The sequence below is a fragment of the Salmo salar genome, chromosome 12 (assembly GCF_965601325.2).
Source record: "Salmo salar chromosome 12, fSalSal1, whole genome shotgun sequence".
In the NCBI taxonomy this organism is placed as follows: Eukaryota; Metazoa; Chordata; class Actinopteri; order Salmoniformes; family Salmonidae; genus Salmo; species Salmo salar.
In genome coordinates, this window is record NC_138302.1 from 57,411,248 (window position 1) to 57,432,697 (window position 21,450).

General features: G+C 47.0%; 1 protein-coding gene across 14 annotated transcripts in view; it reads left to right on the forward strand.

Annotated features, from left to right (window-relative positions):
• Positions 1-21,450, forward strand: part of nfasca (neurofascin homolog (chicken) a) — a 150,978-nt gene that overhangs the window by 62,329 nt on the left and 67,199 nt on the right. For all 14 annotated transcript variants that reach the window (XM_014131783.3, XM_014131782.3, XM_014131788.3 and 11 more), the window contains exons 2-3: positions 12,694-12,752; positions 21,041-21,185. In XM_014131783.3, the coding sequence (XP_013987258.1) occupies positions 21,092-21,185 (94 nt within the window). In that variant the 5' untranslated portion in view covers positions 12,694-12,752; positions 21,041-21,091. The remainder of the gene's footprint in view (positions 1-12,693; positions 12,753-21,040; positions 21,186-21,450) is intronic.

The following is a 21,450-nucleotide window of genomic DNA, read 5'->3' on the forward strand; positions in this document are numbered from 1 at the left end:
TGTCTGTCTGTCTGTCTGTGTGTGTGTGTGTGTGTGTGTGTGTGTGTGCTAACTTGTCATGACACAAATACTGCTTTGCTAAATATCACAATATACCAACACCCCTCCCCTCCACACGCCTCTCCCTCTCTTCTGTTCATTTCTCATCCCCTCTCCCTCTCTTCTGTTCATTTCTCATCCCCTCTCCCTCTCTTCTGTTCATTTCTCATCCCCTCTCCCTCTCTTCTGTTCATTTCTCATCCCCTCTCCCTCTCTTCTCCACCAAACGTCTGAGGCTGAGACAGGACGCTTTATGAGTTTACTGTTGAGGTAAAGAAAATACTGTAGATTGGTCTCCGAGACTGATGCTACTAGAGTACTCCTATGGTACTAATCTTAATTATGCTAATGACTGTGACATGGTGACCATAATGAAGGCTTTTCGTAGCGGTCGCCTGTTAATGTCTTTGTCTGAGAGGAACCACAGCCAACGTTTAGCTTCTCTGTCTGTTAGGACGGAGGGAGACTTAAGTCTTAAGATGATATTGAAGTCAAACAGACTGTTAGCGTTAAGAAAGAGCAGCTCATCAGAATGCGCATATATTATTCCCAGCCGTCCCCCTGACTAACTGTAGCAGCCCCCTCCTCCCGGCATCAGGAAACACGCACACACGCGCACGCACGCCACACACACACACACACACACACACACACACACACACACACACACACACACACACACACACACACACACACACCGTACTGCCAGGATTCGGCTGGGTCTCTGGAGCTGTGGACCTGGCAGGGTCGAATGAGCCTGCGGATAATGAATAACTTTGGGAGTAATGCTGATGTCTGTAGCAGTTGGAGTAAAGGAAATATAGCCTACCATTGTCTGTGAGAAATTCTCTTTTTGAATACAAAGTAAATGTTTTAAAATAAGTAAAAGGTTTTTTAGTGCATTTTGATAGTATTTAGACCCATTGACTTTTTCCACATTTTGTTACGTTACAGCCTTGTTCTGAAATTGATTAAATTGTTTTTTCCTCATCAATCTACACACAGTACCCCATGATGACAAAGCAAAAACAGATTTTTAGAAATTTTTGCAAATGTATAATACATTTAAAATATCACATTTACATAAGTATTCAGACCCTTTACTCAGTACTTTGTCGAAGCACCTTTGGCAGCAATTACAGCTCTGAGTCTTCTTGCATATGAGGCTACAAGCCTGGCACACCTGTTTTCGGAACTTCTCCCATTCTTCTCTGCAGATCCTCTCAAGCTCTGTCAAGTTGGATGGGGAGCGTTGCTGAACAGCTATTTTCAGGTCTCTCCAGAGATGTTAGATCGGGATCAAGTCCGGGCTCTGGTTGGGCCACTCAAGGACATTCAGAGACTTGTCCTGTAGCCACTCCTGCGTTGTCTTGACTGTGTGCTTGGGGTCATTGTCCTGTTGGAAGGTGAACCTTCACTCCAGTCTGAGGTCCTGAGCACTCTGAAGCAGGCTTTCATGAAAGAGCTCGCTGTACATTGCTCCGTTCATCTTTCCCTCGATCCTGACTAGTCTCCCAGTCCTTGCCTCTGAAAAACATCCCCACAGCATGATGCTGCCATCATCATGCTTCAACTAAGGGATGGTACCAGGTTTCTTCCAGACTTAATGCTTGGCTGTCAGGCCAAAGAGTTCAATCTTGGTTTCATCAGATGAGAGACTCTTGTTTCTCATGGTCTGAGAGTCCTTTAAGTGCCTTTTGCCAAACTCCAAGCGGGTCTGAATACTTTCCGAATGCACTGTATGTACACAGATACTGTAGTATTTTAGCATTTGACATTTGGTCTTGACTCAACCCTGCGTTAGATGGTGTGAATTTCCATTAAAAGGCTACAGTCAGAATGTCTGGTAACCAGTTTACATGACATCTTCCCTGCGGTTATGCTACAGCAGATTGAGTTACTTCATAAACTGTGTTATATTTCCACAACAGTTTATCCAAAGGCAATAACGCTTCAGACACATACATTCTAATGTATATTGGTGAAATCTGTCCAAGACGAATTACCGTTCGGGGACAATAAAGTTTATTTGATGTTATCTTATTTAATATGTCCCAGTGTACTTTTCCCTTTCGCTCAATGACACAGTCAGTGGCTTCAGGCTTGGACTCAGGATTTGATTGGCTTTGGTGTCAGTCATCTGTTGTCTGGTCTGCAGAAAAGCAGCGTCAACAGAAGTAATCACATTTACCCCAGCCAGTCCTCCCTCCTCAGCTAGAACAAAAGCCTGCTCATAGACAGTGCTTTAGTGGCAGACTCAGAGAACGTGTCCCAAATGGCACCCTATTCCCTACATAGTGCACTACTTTTGACCAGAGCCCAATGGCAACCTATTCCCTATATAGTGCACTACTTTCATAAGTAGCCCATAGGTCTCTGGTCAAAAGTACTGTGTTATATATAGAATAGGGTAGGGGGACGCATGCTCAGACTTACTCTCTATTGTGTTCTCTATACAGGGCTCTCCTAGTACATCAACACTCAGAGTCTAACAGAACACTCAGTGAACGGAACTGATTACAATTACTGGAATTGGTGGCTCCATAAATACATAAGTACTTCCTGGTCTCTTAATGACATCATCACTACCTCATCCCACTTTATCTTATTCGACTTTACTGGCTGGTTGTGTGTGTGTGTGCTGATGATGGTGTGCTGTGAGTGAAAGGCAGTGTGCGGAATAGAGTTGGATAGAGGGCTCTTCTTTGCCATAACGCATTGCTTCTGTGACACCATGGGCAGCATTGTGGCACATGAGTCGTCTATCTAGTAGAGGAGAGATGTGCCTAGTGGCCTTAATTAGCTCCGGGGGAGGAGTGGTGAGTGTGCCTTGGGGTTTGGTGAGGGGAGAATAAGGGGGTAGGAGGAGGTTCTGGTGCTTGTTGTTATTCCGCTGATAGATTTCTGAGCCTTTAATTAATGGATTTGTCAGCAGCTTCAAAACCGCTCACCCTATTTTTAACCACACACACATGGACACTCACACAGGCACCTACACACAGGCACTCACACACACGCACGCACGCACACACACACACACACACGCACGCACGCACGCACGCACGCACGCACACACACACACACACACACACACACACACACACACACACACACACACACACACACACACACACACACACACACACACACACACACACACACACACACACACACACACACACCACACACACACACACACACACACACACACACAGACACACACACATATACACACACACACACGCATACATACATACATACATCCACACACACACGCATACATACACACACACACACACACACACACACACACACACACACACACACACACACACACACACACACACACACACACACACACACACACAGGAGGCTACTGAGGGGAGGACGGCTCATAATAATGGCTGGAACGGAGCGAATGGAATGGCATCAAAACGCACGGAAACCATGTGTTTGATGTATTTGATACCCTTCACTGATTCCACTCCAGCCGTTACCACAAGCCCGTCCTTTAAGGTGCCACCAACCTCCTGTGATGGACACACGTACACACGCTCACTCTTTTTGTTTCGCACAGACCACGCGCACCCACGCACACACATGCACTCTAAATCACACCTTTTAACCACTTCAGAACCATCGCAGATGAACATAATCACATGCCACACACACACACACACACACACACACACACACACACACACACACACACACACACACACACACACACACACACACACACACACACACTGCTGTCAGTCATTTTAGCACCGTAGTCCCTGGGGGTTCTAATCACACCTCCCTCTATCACTTCTCTCTCTCCTCTCTAATCCCGGTCTGTTATCACAGAGAGAGGAGGGGAAGAGAGAGAGAGAGCCCTGGAGAGAGGGAAAAACAGACAGTAAATCTGACTTGGAAATAGATAAACAACAGAGAAAGAGACAGAGGAAGAGGAGAAGAAATGGAGGGTACATTTGGGAAGGAGATGGAGCGGGAGTGGGGGATGAGTCTGTCTACAGTATGTGTCTGTCCCAAGAGGATGTAACGTAGGACAACTCAACAACCACCATGCTCTCACCAGAATTAACCAAATTACATCTGAAAAACGGCATTTTGTAGAAGGATGAGATGGAGAGAGAGGGAGAAGGAGAGAGAGAGAAAGAGATGGAGAGAGGGAGGAGGTCCCAGGAGGAGGTAAAACTGCAGAACTCACCAGCCACTCCAGAATGGCTTTAATCACCACGGTAACCCCAGGCAGATGGGCCCACACTGGTAAATTAGGCCTCACAGCCATGCCCACACACATACATGCACACACATGCGCATGCATCCCCCCCCCACACACACACACACACACACACACACACCACACACACACACACACACACACACACACACACACACAGACACACACACACACACACTGGTCTCGCTTTGTGTGTTACATACTCTAGGGTCCCTCTAAGTGTGTGTGTTTCATACTCTATGGTCCCTCTATGTGTGTGTGTTACGTACTCTATGGTCCCTCTAAGTGTGTGTGTTTCATACTCTATGGTCCCTTTATGTGTGTGTGTTACGTACTCTATGGTCCCTCTAAGTGTGTGTGTTTCATACTCTATGGTCCCTTTATGTGTGTGTGTTACGTACTCTATGGTCCCTCTAAGTGTGTGTGTTACATACTCTATGGTCCCTCTAAGTATGTGTGTTACATACTCTATGGTCCCTCTAAGTGTGTGTGTTACATACTCTATGGTCCCTCTAAGTATGTGTGTTACATACTCTATGGTCCCTCTAAGTGTGTGTGTGTTACATACTCTATGGTCCCTCTCAGTGTGTGTGTGTTACATACTCTGTGGTCCCTCTAAGTGTGTGTTTTACATACTCTATGATCCCATCAAATGGAGCAGAGCCTCAGAGGGAGGTTCATTACTGATTCATGACTGGCCTATTCTGTGTGGCCATAGCCTAAAGTATCATTCTCATCCCAAACAATAACTGTAAGACAAAGGACATAGACATCAGTCAGTTAGCTTAGAGCAGCTGCTGGATATACAACTACAGTATAAGTGTGTTCATTAAGAAAGAAAAACTCTGCACTTTGCATGACATGGCCCTGTGTGTAGATATTCATTCATTATGCGTGACCAACACACTGAAGAGCATGGCTGACTGTAAATCTGTAGATTACGTTTATCAGTGTTGTTTTCTCTGCCTGGTTTTAGTCAGTAAAATGCTGTATATTGACTGTTTCGGGCAGGGGATTTTGTCTGTCTGAGAGATAAAGGAAATGTTTTGCTAGATGTTGGATCTTTCCTCAGTCGTAACCCCGGCAACCAGACATGACTGGAGGCAATCTTTGTTTTGTGTACCTTGTCTCTGAGTCAAGGGCAGGTGAGGTTCTCTCTGTACCACGCGCACGCACGTACACACACATACACAAACGAGCGTACGTACGTACGCCCGCCCGCACATACACACACACACACACACACACACACACACACACACACACACGTACGTGACTGAGATGCAGGGGTTTGATAATGGGGAACACACCTCCAGCAGCACACTCCCGCTGGGGTTAGCCTCCCCTTGGTGGGTTTGTTGCTAAGGAGCCTTGGCGACCAGGTCTCTCTCTATTGGATGAAGTGGGACTGGGGGTGAGGAAGGGGGAGGAGAGGGGAGGAGGAAGTGAGACCCAGATGTGATAATGAGCTGGTGTGCTGTTTTTCCATTTCTGCTAGGGAGAGATGGAGCGAGTTGGGATAAGCGAGAGAGGGGGGATAAATGAGAGTATGGTGGGGAAGTGGGTGAAGAGAAAGATGGAGAGACAGGGAGAAGGTGGAAAGGAGGGAGATGTGGAAAGAAGGAGTGCGTAAGGAATAGAACGAAAGAGAGACTGAGGGACAGGGTGAGCAGAGAGGAGAGATAAAGAGGAGAGGTTAAAGTAGAGAGTGAGAGGCAGAAAAGGGAGAGGTTATTTAAAGAGAGACTGAGGGACAGGGTGAGCAGAGAGGAGAGATAAAGAGGAGAGGATAAAGTAGAGAGTGAGAGGCAGAGGCAGAAAAGGGAGAGGTTATTTAAAGAGAGCGAGGGAGACAGAGTCAGACAGGGGCCAGACAAACCCCTCAAATTTATTTGGTTTCCAGAATCGAGCCATGCCTTTGTTTTTCAGCTAGCCCTTTTGAACACGCGCGCACACACACACTTCAGCTCTAATCATCTGTGTTTACATAGCAGAGATCCATAACCTTCAACCCTCTGTTGCTTGGTCAGTATAGAGCTGTGGACCTCCTCTCTTGTAGACTTTACTAAACCAGTCTCTACCTCACTCAGTAGTATGGGTCTTCCAGAGCTGGTTTCTCTGAAAGCGGAAGTGCCTCCCATAGCAAAGATGGAAGTCTCAATCTCATGGTCTTGGTGTGTGTGCATGTCTTGAGACTACAGATGTGGTCTGGGTGGTCTCGAGGGCTTCGGTCTAGGTTCTTAAATGAGTATTGTCTGGGTCTCGAGGGCTTCGGTCTAGGTTCTTAAATGAGTATTGTCTGGGTCTCGAGGGCTTCGGTCTAGGTTCTTAAACTGGTATTGTCTGGGTCTCGAGGGCTTCGGTCTAGGTTCTTAAACTGGTATTGTCTGGGTCTCGAGGGCTTCGGTCTAGGTTCTTAAACTGGTATTGTCTGGGTCTCGAGGGCTTCGGTCTAGGTTCTTAAACTGGTATTGTCTGGGTTGTGTTTTGGTTCTGGGTCTCTGATTTTCTGGTCTTGACTCCATCTCTGTTTCTATTGTGTCTGACAGGTTTATGAATAGTGTTTTCATGTAGAGGGATGACATCTCACCATGACTGAAGTGTTAGAAAGGAGCACCCAGGGCCACTCTCTCTCTCGATTTCTCTTTCTCTCTATTTCTCTCAGGTTTCATCCTAGTGATGCCCAGGCTTGTCTGCCAGTTTATAATGGGTTGAATAAAGGGGCATCATGTCCTTTGTGTAAGTGGCTGCTTATGTCTTCATTTGCATGCAAGGTTGTCCTCTCGAGTGAATATGTGCTTGCGTGACTTTGTGAATTTCTTGTCCTTTGTCTTTGTGTCTGTTATGTATGCATAATTGCTTCATAACACACATGCGCTTCATGCTAAAGGTGAGAGGGGTCTGGGTTAGGGGGGCGATAGAAGGGTGGAGGGGAGTCTTTAATATTTTAGAGATGGGAGATGTTTGTCAAGTCATGTAGCAGAAGTAGACAGAACAACTGTCTGTCACTTAGCATATCCCTTAAAGTGTGTGTGTGTGTGTGTGTGTGTGTGTGTGTGTGTGTGTGTGTGTGTGTGTGTGTGTGTGTGTGTGTGTGTGGTGTGTGTGTGTGTGTGTGTGTGTGTGTGTGTGTGTGTTAGCTTCCCAGGTCAAGTGAGTCAAGTCGAGTCAAATATCTTCACGCCAAGTGATCATTTTACTTTAAGTTAGCTTGTCTGTTATTCTATGCCATTACATAATGCTAGCCGCCAGGCCACTGTCAGTTGTCAGTTATACCCATGGTTATCACAGTTAGTTATTTGTCAGTGGTTATACAGTTATTTGTCAGTCATACCAGTGGTTCTGAGGCTTTCAGTCATGACCCAGTAGATGAAGAATACTGTATATCTAAGCCACTACACAGGAGAACTCTGCCACTACACACCAGTGCATCCAGCGTACCGAGATACCATTTGGGAAACAGTGATTTGCTCGGGGAGCAGTTTTTTCTCTACGTCAATGTCTTTATGCATAAGATTTCGATTTAGCCTCACGTGTCTCCAAGTTCAAATTCAGAGTAACTCAAGAGTGTTAAAGTGCGTGTAAGTATTACCCTAGTTTTCTTAACCTAGTTGTGATTACTGTTAAAAGCCGTGAGTTAATAAATCATGGGCCTGTGACTTTACACGAGCTATTCACGAGTGCAGAAGGACAATGCGGGTAAAAAGGCCCCTGTTCATTCATCATTCATTCATATGTTCATTCATTCATTTCAATGTATGCTAGTAGAGCATTCGTTAGGCTGCTGTTGTGTGTGTGTGTGTGTGTGTGTGTGTGTGTGTGTGTGTGTGTGTGTGTGTGTGTGTGTGTGTGTGTGTGTGTGTGTGTGTGTGTGTGTGTGTGTGTGTGTGTGTGTGTGTGTGTGTGTGTGTGTGTGTGTGTGTGTGTGTGAACACTCCGACCCAGATCTTACACACGCCTGGAGGAGAGACCTCATGGTTCCTTCTTTAGACTACATCTCCGCATCTGGTGGAATCATGGAGCCTAGTCACTCACCTCTCTGTCTTTCTGTCCTCCGTCTCTCTCTCTCTCCCTCCCTCCGTCTCTCTCTCTCTTCCTCCATTGCTTTCTCCTCTCTCTCTCTCTCTCTCTCTCTCTCTCTCTCTCTCTCTCTCTCTCTCTCTCTCTCTCTGTCTCATTTTCTCTGCCCGCCCAGCTTCCCCTATCTGTGGCTGTCTCTATCTCCACTTATCCTACTTTCTTTCTAGCCCTCTCCCTCACTCTCTCTCCTTCTTCCCTCCACATTTGTGTGATGGGCAGAAGTTGACAGGGCGAAGCAAAGAGATGGGAGTTCTTCTATGCTGTCTCTGCCAACCGTGTTACAGTGATGTAGATCACATTTCAGAGACCAAATCCTCCTCTTTCCAAGGTTTGTATTACACATCCTTCACTGAACCCAGACTTGTGTATTTTCCCAAAGACACACATGATATCTGGTCCAGCCCTTCTGATTAAGGCACCATGCTGTTGCAGCTTGGTTCGGCTGCCAGGTTGAAATAGATTTAACGCCCGTGTGTGTGTTACTGTGTGTGTGTCGCCGCAGGCGGCCCAGTCATCATTTATTAACGAGGCTCATAAAGCCCGGGCAGTTGGACACAGGAAGTGCTTTAGCTTGCATCACTCCAGGAACCCTGTGATTGATTTATCTGGGATGGAGCGACTTGATGCTTCCTCATGTCCCCCTCAGGGCTGGAGAGAGAGAGAGAGACACACACACACACACACAGATATACAGACACATACTGTCCACGCACACACAAACACACATCATTTTGTCCTTCCTCCTATCTCCATCTGTCTGTTCCTCCTCCTGAATTTTCTCTGTTCCTTACATTGGCATCACATATTAGTCATTAACCAGAAACTTACAATGAATGTACACTTTGTTGTTGTTGCGGTAAACCATCCTTTCCTGTCTTACGTTTTCTGTCTCTCTCTCTTCCTCTCATCATCTCTCTCGTCTCCTCCTTTTCCTCTTTCCTCTCTCCCCCCTGTCCTCATCCTCGACATGTCCCTTCTCTCTCCTTTCCTCCCTCCCCTCCCCCTATCCCCTCCCCTCTTCTTCTCTCCCCTCATCCTCTCCTCCATTAAAACTAGGTCATTCTGCAACAAAGTACCAGCGCTCCTGCCAAGCATGACATCCACACACCCTGTGCTTGGCAACCGCTTGTTTATCCTCCCCTTCCTTCATCTTCTCTGTCGTCCATCCCCTCCATCTTACCTTCCCTCGGGTCACTACTGCTCAGTTTGCAGTCGGACTTGGTGCTGTGCTCTTTGGTAGCTGGATCTTGCTGTAGCCAAGGAGAGCAAGATACTAGAGACGCGCGCATAGAAACACATACAGGTATAAACGCATGCTGCCCTATAGGCTCCGCTTAAAACCATCACTATGGTAACAGGAGTATGATGTCATTGAGGTAGAATGTTTGATGCCTGACTCATTACTGTGTGACCTCTGACTTGTGGCTCAGCTTTCACGGCCACACCTTCCCTGCAAGTGTGTGTGTGTGTGTGTGTTTATTGGAGGGGATGTGTCTGCGCTGTCCAAAGACCACTGGTAATGGACAGGGTCAAAGGTTAGGCCAGGAGGCCAATAGCGAGGGATGAGAGAGCACACTCAAACACGTCCTCTCACCCACTCTCCCTACACTGGAAAAGGGTATGGGTGTTGGATAGTGAGAGACACAAACATAAGGGAATAGCAGGTGATAGACTGGACCGCCATCTCCTTGTCTATCACACACACACACACACACACACACACACACACACACACACACACACACACACACACACACACACACACACACACACACACACACACACACACACCACACACACACACACACACACACAGAGAGACAGACACTACTCAGCCAAGGTGTTTGGGTGGTCGTGGCTATAGGGTTTGTGTCTAGGTTTTTCGACAACAGTAGCGGTCCCGTCTCCACACAGACTCCACACAGTGTGTGTTGCTCATGCTTAACTGGCTGCGAGTGTTTTTTCATGTCCCTGTAACTCTTGGTAGGAGTCCCTGGTGGATGGTAAATGTGAATACATGGAGGACAATAAACATGTATTCCCCTCTGTCTGTGTCTAACTGCCCCACTCCATTCTCTTCATGGCATGGCCCTATGGTGCCTGACTAACACACACACACACACACACACACCATTACGGGGGTTCCTTTGCAGGCTTTGCTGGTTGACCCCTGGGGTGTGATTTAATACAGCACAGCCTAGTGATTACAGACTTCTGAGTAAGCTCCTGGTTCAATCTATCATCTTAGACTGTGTGTCACACTTCCCTACACGGTGTTAGTTTGACTTATTAAGCTTCATAATTGCACATTAAAAGTTCACTGAAGATGACTGTGGTTGATTCGTTGTTTTTAGTTTTTATTACGGGTTAATTAGGAAAATCCTTTTTTTTTACCGTGATCACGGCGAAAGGAATTGGTTTTCTGGTTAAAACACTATGGAGACTAAGCTCTGGTGCATAATCATTTAAAAATCAGATTTTCCCATTGATGCCCTTCAATATAAATGGTCATGGTTTTGCTCTCTGGTCATAGTCTACATGTGAAAATGTATGTCATTCAGATACTCAGTGTGGAAGTCCTAGACGTATGAGGGTTGTGTCAGGGGCCACGTGAATGACACACTCCCTGAGACCTGAGTGGGGAGGAGGGAAGGGGGGCTGGACTTTTTATGAAGGTCGGACGGTCGAGGGAGGTGGGGCGGAAGAGTGATGAGCGGCAGAGGATGGACGGACGACAGGATGGATGGCTGGAAGTGGAGAGGGATGTCATTCATCGCGCAGCTATCCCCTGGCCTGTTAGTCTGATCTCCGGTCACGTATAGCTCGTGTGTGTTCCTCAGTAAAAACAGTGCAGGAGTAGGATGTCAGTAAAGTCCCCGTAGCCACACACGCATGCACACACACACACACACACACTGAACAAACAGATGAATGGGTCCATTAAGTCAAACTCTTACTAACCTCTCAAGTCAAAGGTCATAAATCCTGAGTAAGTTGCTCAACACTGTAGTACATTATACAAATCCTAAGCAACTTGGGAATGAACAGACACACACACACACACACACACACACACACACACACACACACACACACACACACACACACACACACACACACACACACACACACACACAGTTCTGTGTGCCATGCCATCCACAGTGACTAGCTATGACCCTGTTAGCTAGCAGTGTAGCCGGGAGGCAGAGTGACTAGGGAAGTGTTGTGTTATGCCCTAATGCTACACTACTACTGCAGGCTTGCTCAGTACAGCACACTCACTACCCATCTAGGGCACTGCTGTTCTGCCCTTCAGCCATGTTGGGCACTTAACCTAGAAAACCACTGCCCTAGTCGCCCAGCTGCTCAATCGACTCTGATACGGCCTCAAATAACGGAGTTCCACATGAACTCGGTGTCATAACGATGACTTTAAAAAAAACACGTTCACTTTTTTGACGTGTGTTATGTCATTGTTACAACAGTGTTCTTTAGCCCTTATAAAGATTCATTCAATGATTGCTGAAGTGTGTGTGGGGGCGGGGCCCTGTGTGTGTATACCATGGCCCTTGCAGACAAGGCATTTTGTCAACGCATGGCATCTTTTGTCTGTGCGTGCATGCATGTGCATGTTAGTGTGTGTATGTGTGTGTAAGTTTGTATTTATTTGTGTAATGTGTGTGCGTGTGTGTGTGTGCGTGTGTGTGTCTCCCGTGGGAGTTCTATGCGGTATACTCAGTGTTCTCTCCTCAGGGCTGTCTGTGCTTAAACAGCAGTAAAGGCAAGAGAAAAAAAGAGGGATGAGATCTTCTAGTCTTTTACATCTTCCCGGTCTGTGTGCTCTGCTGCTCCACTCTCTCTTTTCCAGTTTTTTCTCCCGTGGTGAGCATGCTGTAAACCTGGGACCACGGCTGTAAACCTGGGACCATGGCTGTAAACCTGGGGCCATGGCTGTAAACCTGGGGCCATGGCTGTAAACCTGGGGCCATGGCTGCCTGGCTCACAGACAACACAGTTCTTTAAAAACACTCCATGAAACAACAGTGGCATGAGACGAGTGTGTTTGGCTCTGTGTCAGATGCACAAGCATGCACACACACACTGTATCGACACACACACACAGTCCGAGGTGTGTAGTGTTTGTGAGGTATTCCTCTACTCCCTTACTGTCTTCCTGCGTTGAGGCAAACAAAGGGATAAGTGAAGCATCAGATCTGAATAGAAAGAGAGGGTTTTTTGGTACTGAGCTTCTGAGACTCCTCGTTTTCCACTGATTTTCCACATGAATCATCTAAATGTGTATTTTTTCTCTCTCTCTCCCTTTACAGGTCTGAGCAGTTAGCGTTTTAATCAGCGAGGACACAGAGGGTTTCGTCGACACATTGACGTAAGTCTCAGAAGCATTGTGTCTGTCTGTGTCTGTCTGTGTGCGTGCATGCATGCGTGCGTGTGCATTCATGCATGCGAGTGTCTTGATGTTCACTGGTCTTTGTCCAGACCTTGTCTCTCTCCCTCAGACTGATACGACCCTGACAGGCCTGTCTGTCTGTCTGTCTGTCTGTCTGTCTGTCTGTCTGTCTGTCTGTCTGTCTGTCTGTCTGTCTGTCTGTCTGTCTGTCTGTCTGTCTGTCTGTCTGTCTGTCTGTCTGTCTGTCTGTCTGTCTGTCTGTCTGTCTGTCTGTCTGTCTGTCTGTCTGTCTGTCTGTCTGTCTGTCTGTCTGCTATTGTTGTCTGCTTCACCTCAATCCAACTGTGTGTGCTTTCACGTGTGTGTGTGTGTGTGTGTGTGTGTGTGTGTGTGTGTGTGTGTGTGTGTGTGTGTGTGTGTGTGTGTGTGTGTGTGTGTGTGTGTGTGTGTGTGTGTCTGTACTGTGACAGCTGAGGAGCTGGTAAGGTGAAAGGAGCAACCGAGTGTTTCAATTCAGAAAATTTTCTTTTTTTGGGGGGGGGGGGGGGGGGGGGATGTAAAAGTGTAGGATTGGAGGGATGTGTGTCTGAGACCCGTCTTTACTGTGTGACTGTGTAGTGGGGTGGAATGGGGTGGTTTGGGGGGCTGAGGGTAATTGTGTGTGATGGGTACTGGGGTATTTTTAGAGCTGGAACAGGGAACGCTGCCTCTGGCCTGACTGGGGGAGAAGGGAGGGAGGCAGGGGTAGTTAGTGTGTCAATGCCTAGGGCACTGCCACTGTCTGAAAGAGACAGACCAGGGCAGAGAGATAGAGAGAAAAAGAGATGGAGAGAGGGGGGGATAAATAGAAAGGCAGAGAGAGAGGGGGAAAGGGAAATTGTGAGAGAGAGAGAGAGAGAGAGAGAGAGAGAGAGAGAGAGAGAGAGAGAGAGAGAGAGAGAGAGAGAGAGAGAGAGAGAGAGAGAGAGAGAGAGAGAGAGAGAGAGAGAGAGAGAGAGAGAGAGAGAGAGAGAGAGAGAGAGAGAGAGAGAGAGAGAGAGAGAGAGAGAGAGAGAGAGAGAGAGAGAGAGAGAGAGAGAGAGAGAGAGAGAGAGAGAGAGAGAGAGAGAGAGAGAGAGAGAGAGAGAGAGAGAGAGGACAGATTGAGAGAGAGAGAGAGAGAGGACAGATTGAGAGAGAGAGAGAGGACAGATTGAGAGAGAGAGAGAGAGAGAGAGAGAGAGAGAGAGAGAGAGAGAGAAGGGGCCTTGGGTACCAGGGTTTACCCTCACACTGCCATGTTGTTGTGGGCTGTGCGTCATTAACCCCCTTCTGACATGCGATAATAATCCCCCAGCACAGGAACACACACACACACCCTCAGTCATACACATCCACTTGTTTCCATTCTATAGTCAAAGCACTAGATCAGCACTCATAGTCTTGGATACAGTCTAGATGTCATGTATTACCCATCCACAGATGGGCCTTCTTACTTTAGCTCTCAGGGGGAAAATGTCCTCTCCAAAACACTCTTCTGTGTTCTAACGAAGCAGAGTGTCACAGATAAATTGCATGCCACCATAAACTGAAATAGCTCTACCGGGCGAGATCACTCCAGCTGCTAATGCACACCTGCACCAGGTTATGAAGGGTAGAAGAGGTTCTCTAACACAGAGAGACTACATGCCAGCAGAGACAGAGAGATAGCAAGTTTAACTGCACTACCTGCTATTCCAATCTGTTAGCCTGTGTAATAGGGGGTTGGAATAGCTAATTGGGGATGGTGGGAGGGGGGGGCTTTAGGTGCATTAGGCACACACTGGCACTTCGCACTCTCAGGCACGCACACACACACACACACACACACCCCCTCCACTACACCAAAGCTTATTAATTTCACCTACTCAGCCCTGTCTCTGAGGTCCATTATCCCACAAGAGCTCCATTAGCCTTCATCACGTACCCTCAGAATGGCATAATGGAACAACCCATTACCGTCACACAACCAGATTAGGTAGCAATGACACGGGTAGAGCAACAGCAACGGAGGGTGGAAAACATACACTACATGACCAAACGTATGTGGACACCTGCTTGTCGAACATCACATTTCAAAATCGTGGACAATATGGAGGTTGTGCCCCCTTTGCTGCTATAACAGCCTTCACTCTTCTGGGAAGGCTTTCCATTATATGTTGGAACATTGCTGCGGGGACTTGCTTCCATTCAGCCACAAGAGCATTAGTGAGGTCAGGCACGCAGTCAGCGTTCCAATTCATCCCAAAGGTTTTCGATGGGGTTGAGGTCAGGCTCTGTGCAGGCCAGTCAAGATCTTCCACACTGGGCATTGTCATGCTGAAACCGGAAAAGGGCCTTCTCAAAACTGTTGCCACAAAGTTGGAAGCACATAATTGTCTAGAATGTCATTGTACGCTGTAGCGTTAAGATTTCCCTTCACTGGAACTAAGGGGCCTAGCCCGAACCATTAAGAACAGCCGCAGACCATTATTCCTCCTCCACCAACTTTACAGTTGGCACTATGCATTCGGGCAGGTAGCGTTCGCCTAGCATCCGCCAAACCCAGATTAGTCCGTTGGACTGACAGATGGTGAATCGTGATTCATCAGTCCAGAGAACGCGTTGCCACTGCTCCAGAGTCCAATGGCGGCGAGCTTTACACCACTCCAGCCGATGCTTGGCATTGCTCATGGTGATCATAGGCTTGTGTGCGGCTGCTCGGCCATGGAAACCCATTTCATGAAGCTTTCATGAAGCTTCCCAACAACAGCACTTACAGTAGACCGGGGTAGCTCTAGCAGGGCAGAAATTTGACGAACTGACTTGTTGCCACGTTGAAAGCAACTGAGCTCTTCAGGAAGACCATTTTTCTGTCAATGTTTGTCTATGGAGATTGCATGGCTGTGTGCTCGATTTTATGCACCTGTCAGCAACGGGTGTGGCTGAAATTGCCTAATCCACTAATTTTAAGGGGTGTCCACATACTTTTGTATATATAGTGTATTTGCCTGGGACTGGTAAATGCTCTGTATATAAATAAATGGAGACAAAGGCTGCACATCCCAAATGGCAACCTATTCCCTATGTGGTGCACTACTTTTGACCTGGGAACAGAAGTCTCCGGTCAAAAGTAGTCCACTGTATAGGGAATCAGGTGCCATTTGGGATGCAGTCTCTAAGAGCAGTTGATGGGACATGGATCCATTTGGACAGATAGTCTCAACACATCAAATATTTATAAAATGTATGCCGTAACCAGTGTCACACAAAATATGAAAGGCAGAAATAGCTGTAGAATCCTTTCAAATAAATCACACCAAGTCCTCCTACCAAGGAAATGATTAGAAAACTAAGAAATCTAAACTGAATATCCCCTGAATATACTTTACGGTAGAAGCTTATTTTAAACAGTTGTACTTATGAATTATAAAGTGTATTATTTCAATGGGGATAAGTGACATAGGGTTTATTTTAAGAAATTGCCTTTTTTAAATAATGGAAGAACATGTGCATAATTTAGATAGTAATTCTGCATAATAGTGTAATTTAGCATGCTAGTTTTCCGCTTAATTGATGCTAATTGTCGTAATTTTAATACTTTGGTTAATGTCGTTATCTGTATATGTTATAATGTTCATGGTGAATATTCAAATCCGCTTTCAACGCCTTTTTACTGAGCCCACACACACACACACACATGTGGACGCAGTCACACACACACACACAAATGCACACACACACACACATTTGCAAACTACGGAACTCACACACACTGAAGAGCACAGACATACACACAATGGAGTTTACACATGAACAGAATCTGCAGCTACACATATACTAGCTTATCAGCAAATCAGATAGCAACTCACACCCACCTACCTCGCTGCGCCCATGCTGAGCCCGGACTGAGCCTGCTGTCCTCGCTCACCTTCTTTCCTGCAGCCGGGACTTAGTTCCCGTCTCCACCCAACAGCCATGGCCTGCTCCACACTGAGCCCTGACCTCGCATCCTCCATTGCGGTTGACCGGGCCATGTTCCTAACTGCGATCTTCCTATCGTCACATTCTAGGTCACGTACGCCCACCAGCACCTCCGTTCCTACTACACCACCATCAGGACATGCCTCAGCGGCCTCCAATGCGTGCAGTACACGCTCCTACTCAGGGGCATCCGTAAGAGGCAACCACCATCAACAGCGACCCATCACCTTCCATATCCCCTCCGTCAGTATCACTGCTCTCAGGACGCTTCCCGTATCCTCACACTCACCATCTTCAATTTCCTTCTCTGCACCTCTTCTACTACCGTTCTCTTCGGAGTCTCTATTCAGACAGAGACCTCCCCATCACCAGACGCAGGTTCCAATCACGCCTGAAGTCATCCGAACCCGACTACAATTACATCCACTCAAACCCAATTGCATGTCCGATACGCCCAACAAACCCTCATCGGGCCCACATCTGATTTCACCACGTTTGAGATCAACCTCCACCATCACCCGCTAGCCAACGCACCAACAATCCAGCCCTCCAGAAACTTCCGGCAAATCCTCATGCCCACATTCGTGCACATTCGACAAGCAGAAGGCTAAAATCCTTATGTACACCTCCAGTTGGCTGGATGTTCCTTTTGGGCGGACCAGCTCAACCTAGCAAAATCTATCAACAACGACCCTTTCTGACATGTTTGTCAGATGGCGAGAAGCTGAACTCCTGAAACCAGGCAGAACTTGGCGACAGTATGTTTCCTCTCTTGCCATCTCATTATGGAAATGTCATGGTAAACATTATTTGCCCGACAATGACAGCAATGGAGTTGGCAAGAGCACAAACAGATCTGGAGCCAGGCTAGGCGGAACTAGCCATGCCCTTCCAGCAGTGATATACACTGACCCTTCTGTTCTCTAATAGAAGTTAAACCAATTCAAGGCTTTCCTCTGTGATTCCACATTAGTGAAATCAACTCTTATCTTATCTTTGGTGTGGAGGACAAAAGGAAGATCACACTTAAACATACTGTAGCTGCGCTCATGTTATGGCTTGATCTGTTATGAAGTGCTGTTTGTTCTTATTCTCAAGGAGGACACACACAACACACACACACTCCAGAAGCCAAAAGAAGTTGGTCTTCAATGCTAGGTCAAGCATAGCTACATCTGACTTTGGGATCAAAAATACCTGTTGCACCAACCAAAATAAGACTCGTCGTAGCTAAGTCCGGCGTAAGCAATACTCGTTCATGAGATGCGATGCGCCATAACGATGGTTGCTAGGCAGCGCCTGTTACTAGGCTGTTACCGTCCTTGTGGCCGTTCTAAACTTTGCGAGGCATGTCCCATCACTTTGCAAAGCCCACCACTATGCATGCACGTTTTCTTAACCACAACTGGCTGGATCAATCAATAATCACTGTGGGAATGAATATCGCTAAATGATGAAAATATTGGAATAAAGTAGGCTAATGCCATTGAAGACATTTGTCATATTGTTGCTTACTGAAATTCCCAGTCATCTGACCATTTTAAATACTTTAAAGAATTGCCATATGGTCAACTACAATTTCAGCACAGTTATGATTGGGACAGTGTTATCTCGCTGCTTTGAGACAAGGGTGGGGACTTGTCTTGATAAACCAATCAATGTCAGATTTTTGTTTTCACGGAATCTCCATTTGGATATTTCGGTTTGGAAAATGTTGCTAAATGAATCTTTAGTCTAATTTGCTTGTCTAACAGTGTTATTAGAACGGTAGGGCAGACAGCAGGGTAGACTTACCCCAGGTTTCCACCCCTAGGGCCCAGTGATAGAACTAGTCCTGACCTGATTGTTGTGAAGCCTCTGTAAACTACTGCATATCTACTAGGTCACCTCTGTTTATGTGTATCTGCTAGGTCACCTAGAAAAGCCAATAACCTATATCTGCAACGCAGCCCTACATTCTTAGGAAAAAAAGTGCTATCTAGAACCTAAAGGGGTTCTTCGACTGTCTCCATAGGAGAACCATTTGAAGAACACTTTTTGTTTCCAGGTAGAACCCTTTTGGTTCCAGGTAGAACTCTTTCTACAGAGGGTTCTGCATGGAACCAAAACGGGTTCTACCAGGGACTAAAAAGGGTTATTCTAATGGTTCTCCTATGGAGCCCCTTTCGGGAACCCTTTTTTTCTAACAGTGTATATTAGGATCTTTAGAGAGTGTAGATACTAGTATGCTATAGGGGGAACTATAGTGACCTATATTGATGCTCTCACGTGCATGTGATACTGGAGAGAAGGAAAGAGAGAGACAGTGTTGGGGAGTAGAGCAAGACATTCATATGTCTTTCCTTTGTTTTCTCCAATCGTTCCATCATCCATCCTACCATTTTTTCATCCAGCTATGTGTGGGGGGGGGGGTGTCTGCCTCTGTGTGGTCATCAGTGCATTCATCAGTGCATTCATCCATGGGCTCACGAGTGGCGCATCTCAGTGCTAGAGGTGTCACTACAGACCCTGGTTCGATTCCAGGCTGTATCACATCCGGCTGTGATTGGGAGTCCCATAGGGCGGCGCACAATTGGCATAGCGTCGTCCGGGTTGGGTTGGCTGGAGTAGGCCATCATTGTAAATAAGAATTTGTTCCTAACTGACTAGCCTAGTTAAATACAGGTTAAATAAAAAAAAAATAAGTGTGTGTGTATGTGCACGCCCATCTGTGTGTGTGTGTCAGATGAAGCCAAAGGAATGCTGGAATATCTGTATCCTCCTCCCCAGGGGCAGATTAGGTATTTTGTAGCATGGTGTTTAGTTGACATATCACCAGATGGTTTATGCATGGGAGTGTGTGTGTGGGTCACGCACAGGTTTTGTATGAGAATTGGGTATTACCCCAGGGGTAACAAGCTGTTGTAGTCTAATCGCTGTAAAATGCATCTATTATTTACAGTTTCCACTAAGTGTGGTTTATTTAAGTATATCGTCATTTAGTATTTCGTAATGTATTTAGTTGGTTGAAATGGAGGGGAATGTTGAATGAAAAGTCAGTGTCTTCAGCTGCTGTGTGATTGAGTGGGGTTGGTTAAGGGTCTGGGTTTGAGGGGCAGGGTGTATGGGGCTAGTGGGCTGAGATGGTACCCTCTTCTATGTTATGGTACTCTGGGTCTTTAGGCCGGGGGGAGTGGAGGAACAGGGCCCTGGGAGTCTGGACTATTGTGGGAGAAAGAGGGTCGGGGGGTTAGTGCTGGGCCTGGGGACTGGGGTACTGATTCTACATTTACATTTTACATTAAAGTCATTTAGCAGACGCTCTTATCCAGAGCGACTTACAAATTGGTGGATTCACCTTATGATATCCAGTGGAACAACCACTTTACAATAGTGCATCTAAATATTTTAGGGGGGGGGGGGGTTAGAAGGATTACTTTATCCTATCCTAGGTATTCCTTAAAAAGGTGGGGTTTCAGGTGTCTCCGGAAGGTGGTGATTGACTCCGCTGTCCTGGCGTCGTGAGGGAGCTTGTTCCACCATTGGGGTGCCAGGGCAGCGAACAGTTTTGACTGGGCTGAGCGGGAACTGTGCTTCCTCAGAGGTAGGGAGGCGAGCAGGCCAGAGGTGGATGAGCGCAGTGCCCTTGTTTGGGTGTAGGGCCTGATCAGAGCCTGAAGGTACGGAGGTGCCGTTCCCCTCACAGCTCCGTAGGCAAGCACCATGGTCTTGTAGCGGATGCGAGCTTCAGCTTGAGATGGTGATCCGTCATCCACACTGATATGTCTGCCAGACATGCAGAGATGCGATTCGCCACCTGGTTATCAGAAGGGGGAAAGGAGAAGATTAATTGTGTGTCGTCTGCATAGCAATGATAGGAGAGACCATGTGAGGATATGACAGAGCCAAGTGACTTGGTGTATAGCGAGAATAGGAGAGGGCCTAGAACAGAGCCCTGGGGGACACCAGTGGTGAGAGCACGTGGTGCGGAGACAGATTCTCGCCACGCCACCTGGTAGGAGCGACCTGTCAGGTAGGACGCAATCCAAGCGTGGGCCGCGCCGGAGATGCTGGTACCAGTAATGGTTTGGGGTGATGTGGTAGTGGAGGAGAGGGGGATACTGGTCTGTGTGATGTCTACATCTCTCCTCTCTCTGGAGCTTGTCTATGGGCAGCTCTCTCTGGGGAGCCAGGGCCTCAGCTTCAGATGTAGACCAGCCACACTCACACACTGAAAACACATCTCTCTCTCTCTCTCTCTCTCTCTCTCCTCTCTCTCTCTCTCTCTCTCTCTCTCTCTCTCATAGGTCAGAGACGTATCAGGAATTGTGACGGGAGAGGAGAAACAGAGGGGAGAGATGTTGGCGCAGGGCGGGCCTTGGGCCCTGTCTGTCATATCACTGGTCCTGCTGCTGTGGCAAGAAGTGTCTGCTATCGATGTTCCTCTCGATTGTAAGTCCAACAACCACATCGCAAACACATAGCTGGCATTTATTACGGTAAAGCTACCATTTAGGTCGTTAAAAAAAGCATGCAACAACACCATTCTAACCCACTGGTGTAGAGACACCTAACTGTGACAGCTTTCAGAAGGAATTCCACAGCAAATCAACGTCTTTAATATACTGTAAGATCAAGTGATGTCGAAGATGTATAACTCAACACAGTGGTCCTGTCTTTACATCTGCAGATCTAGCTTCATAGCCAGTGATATCTT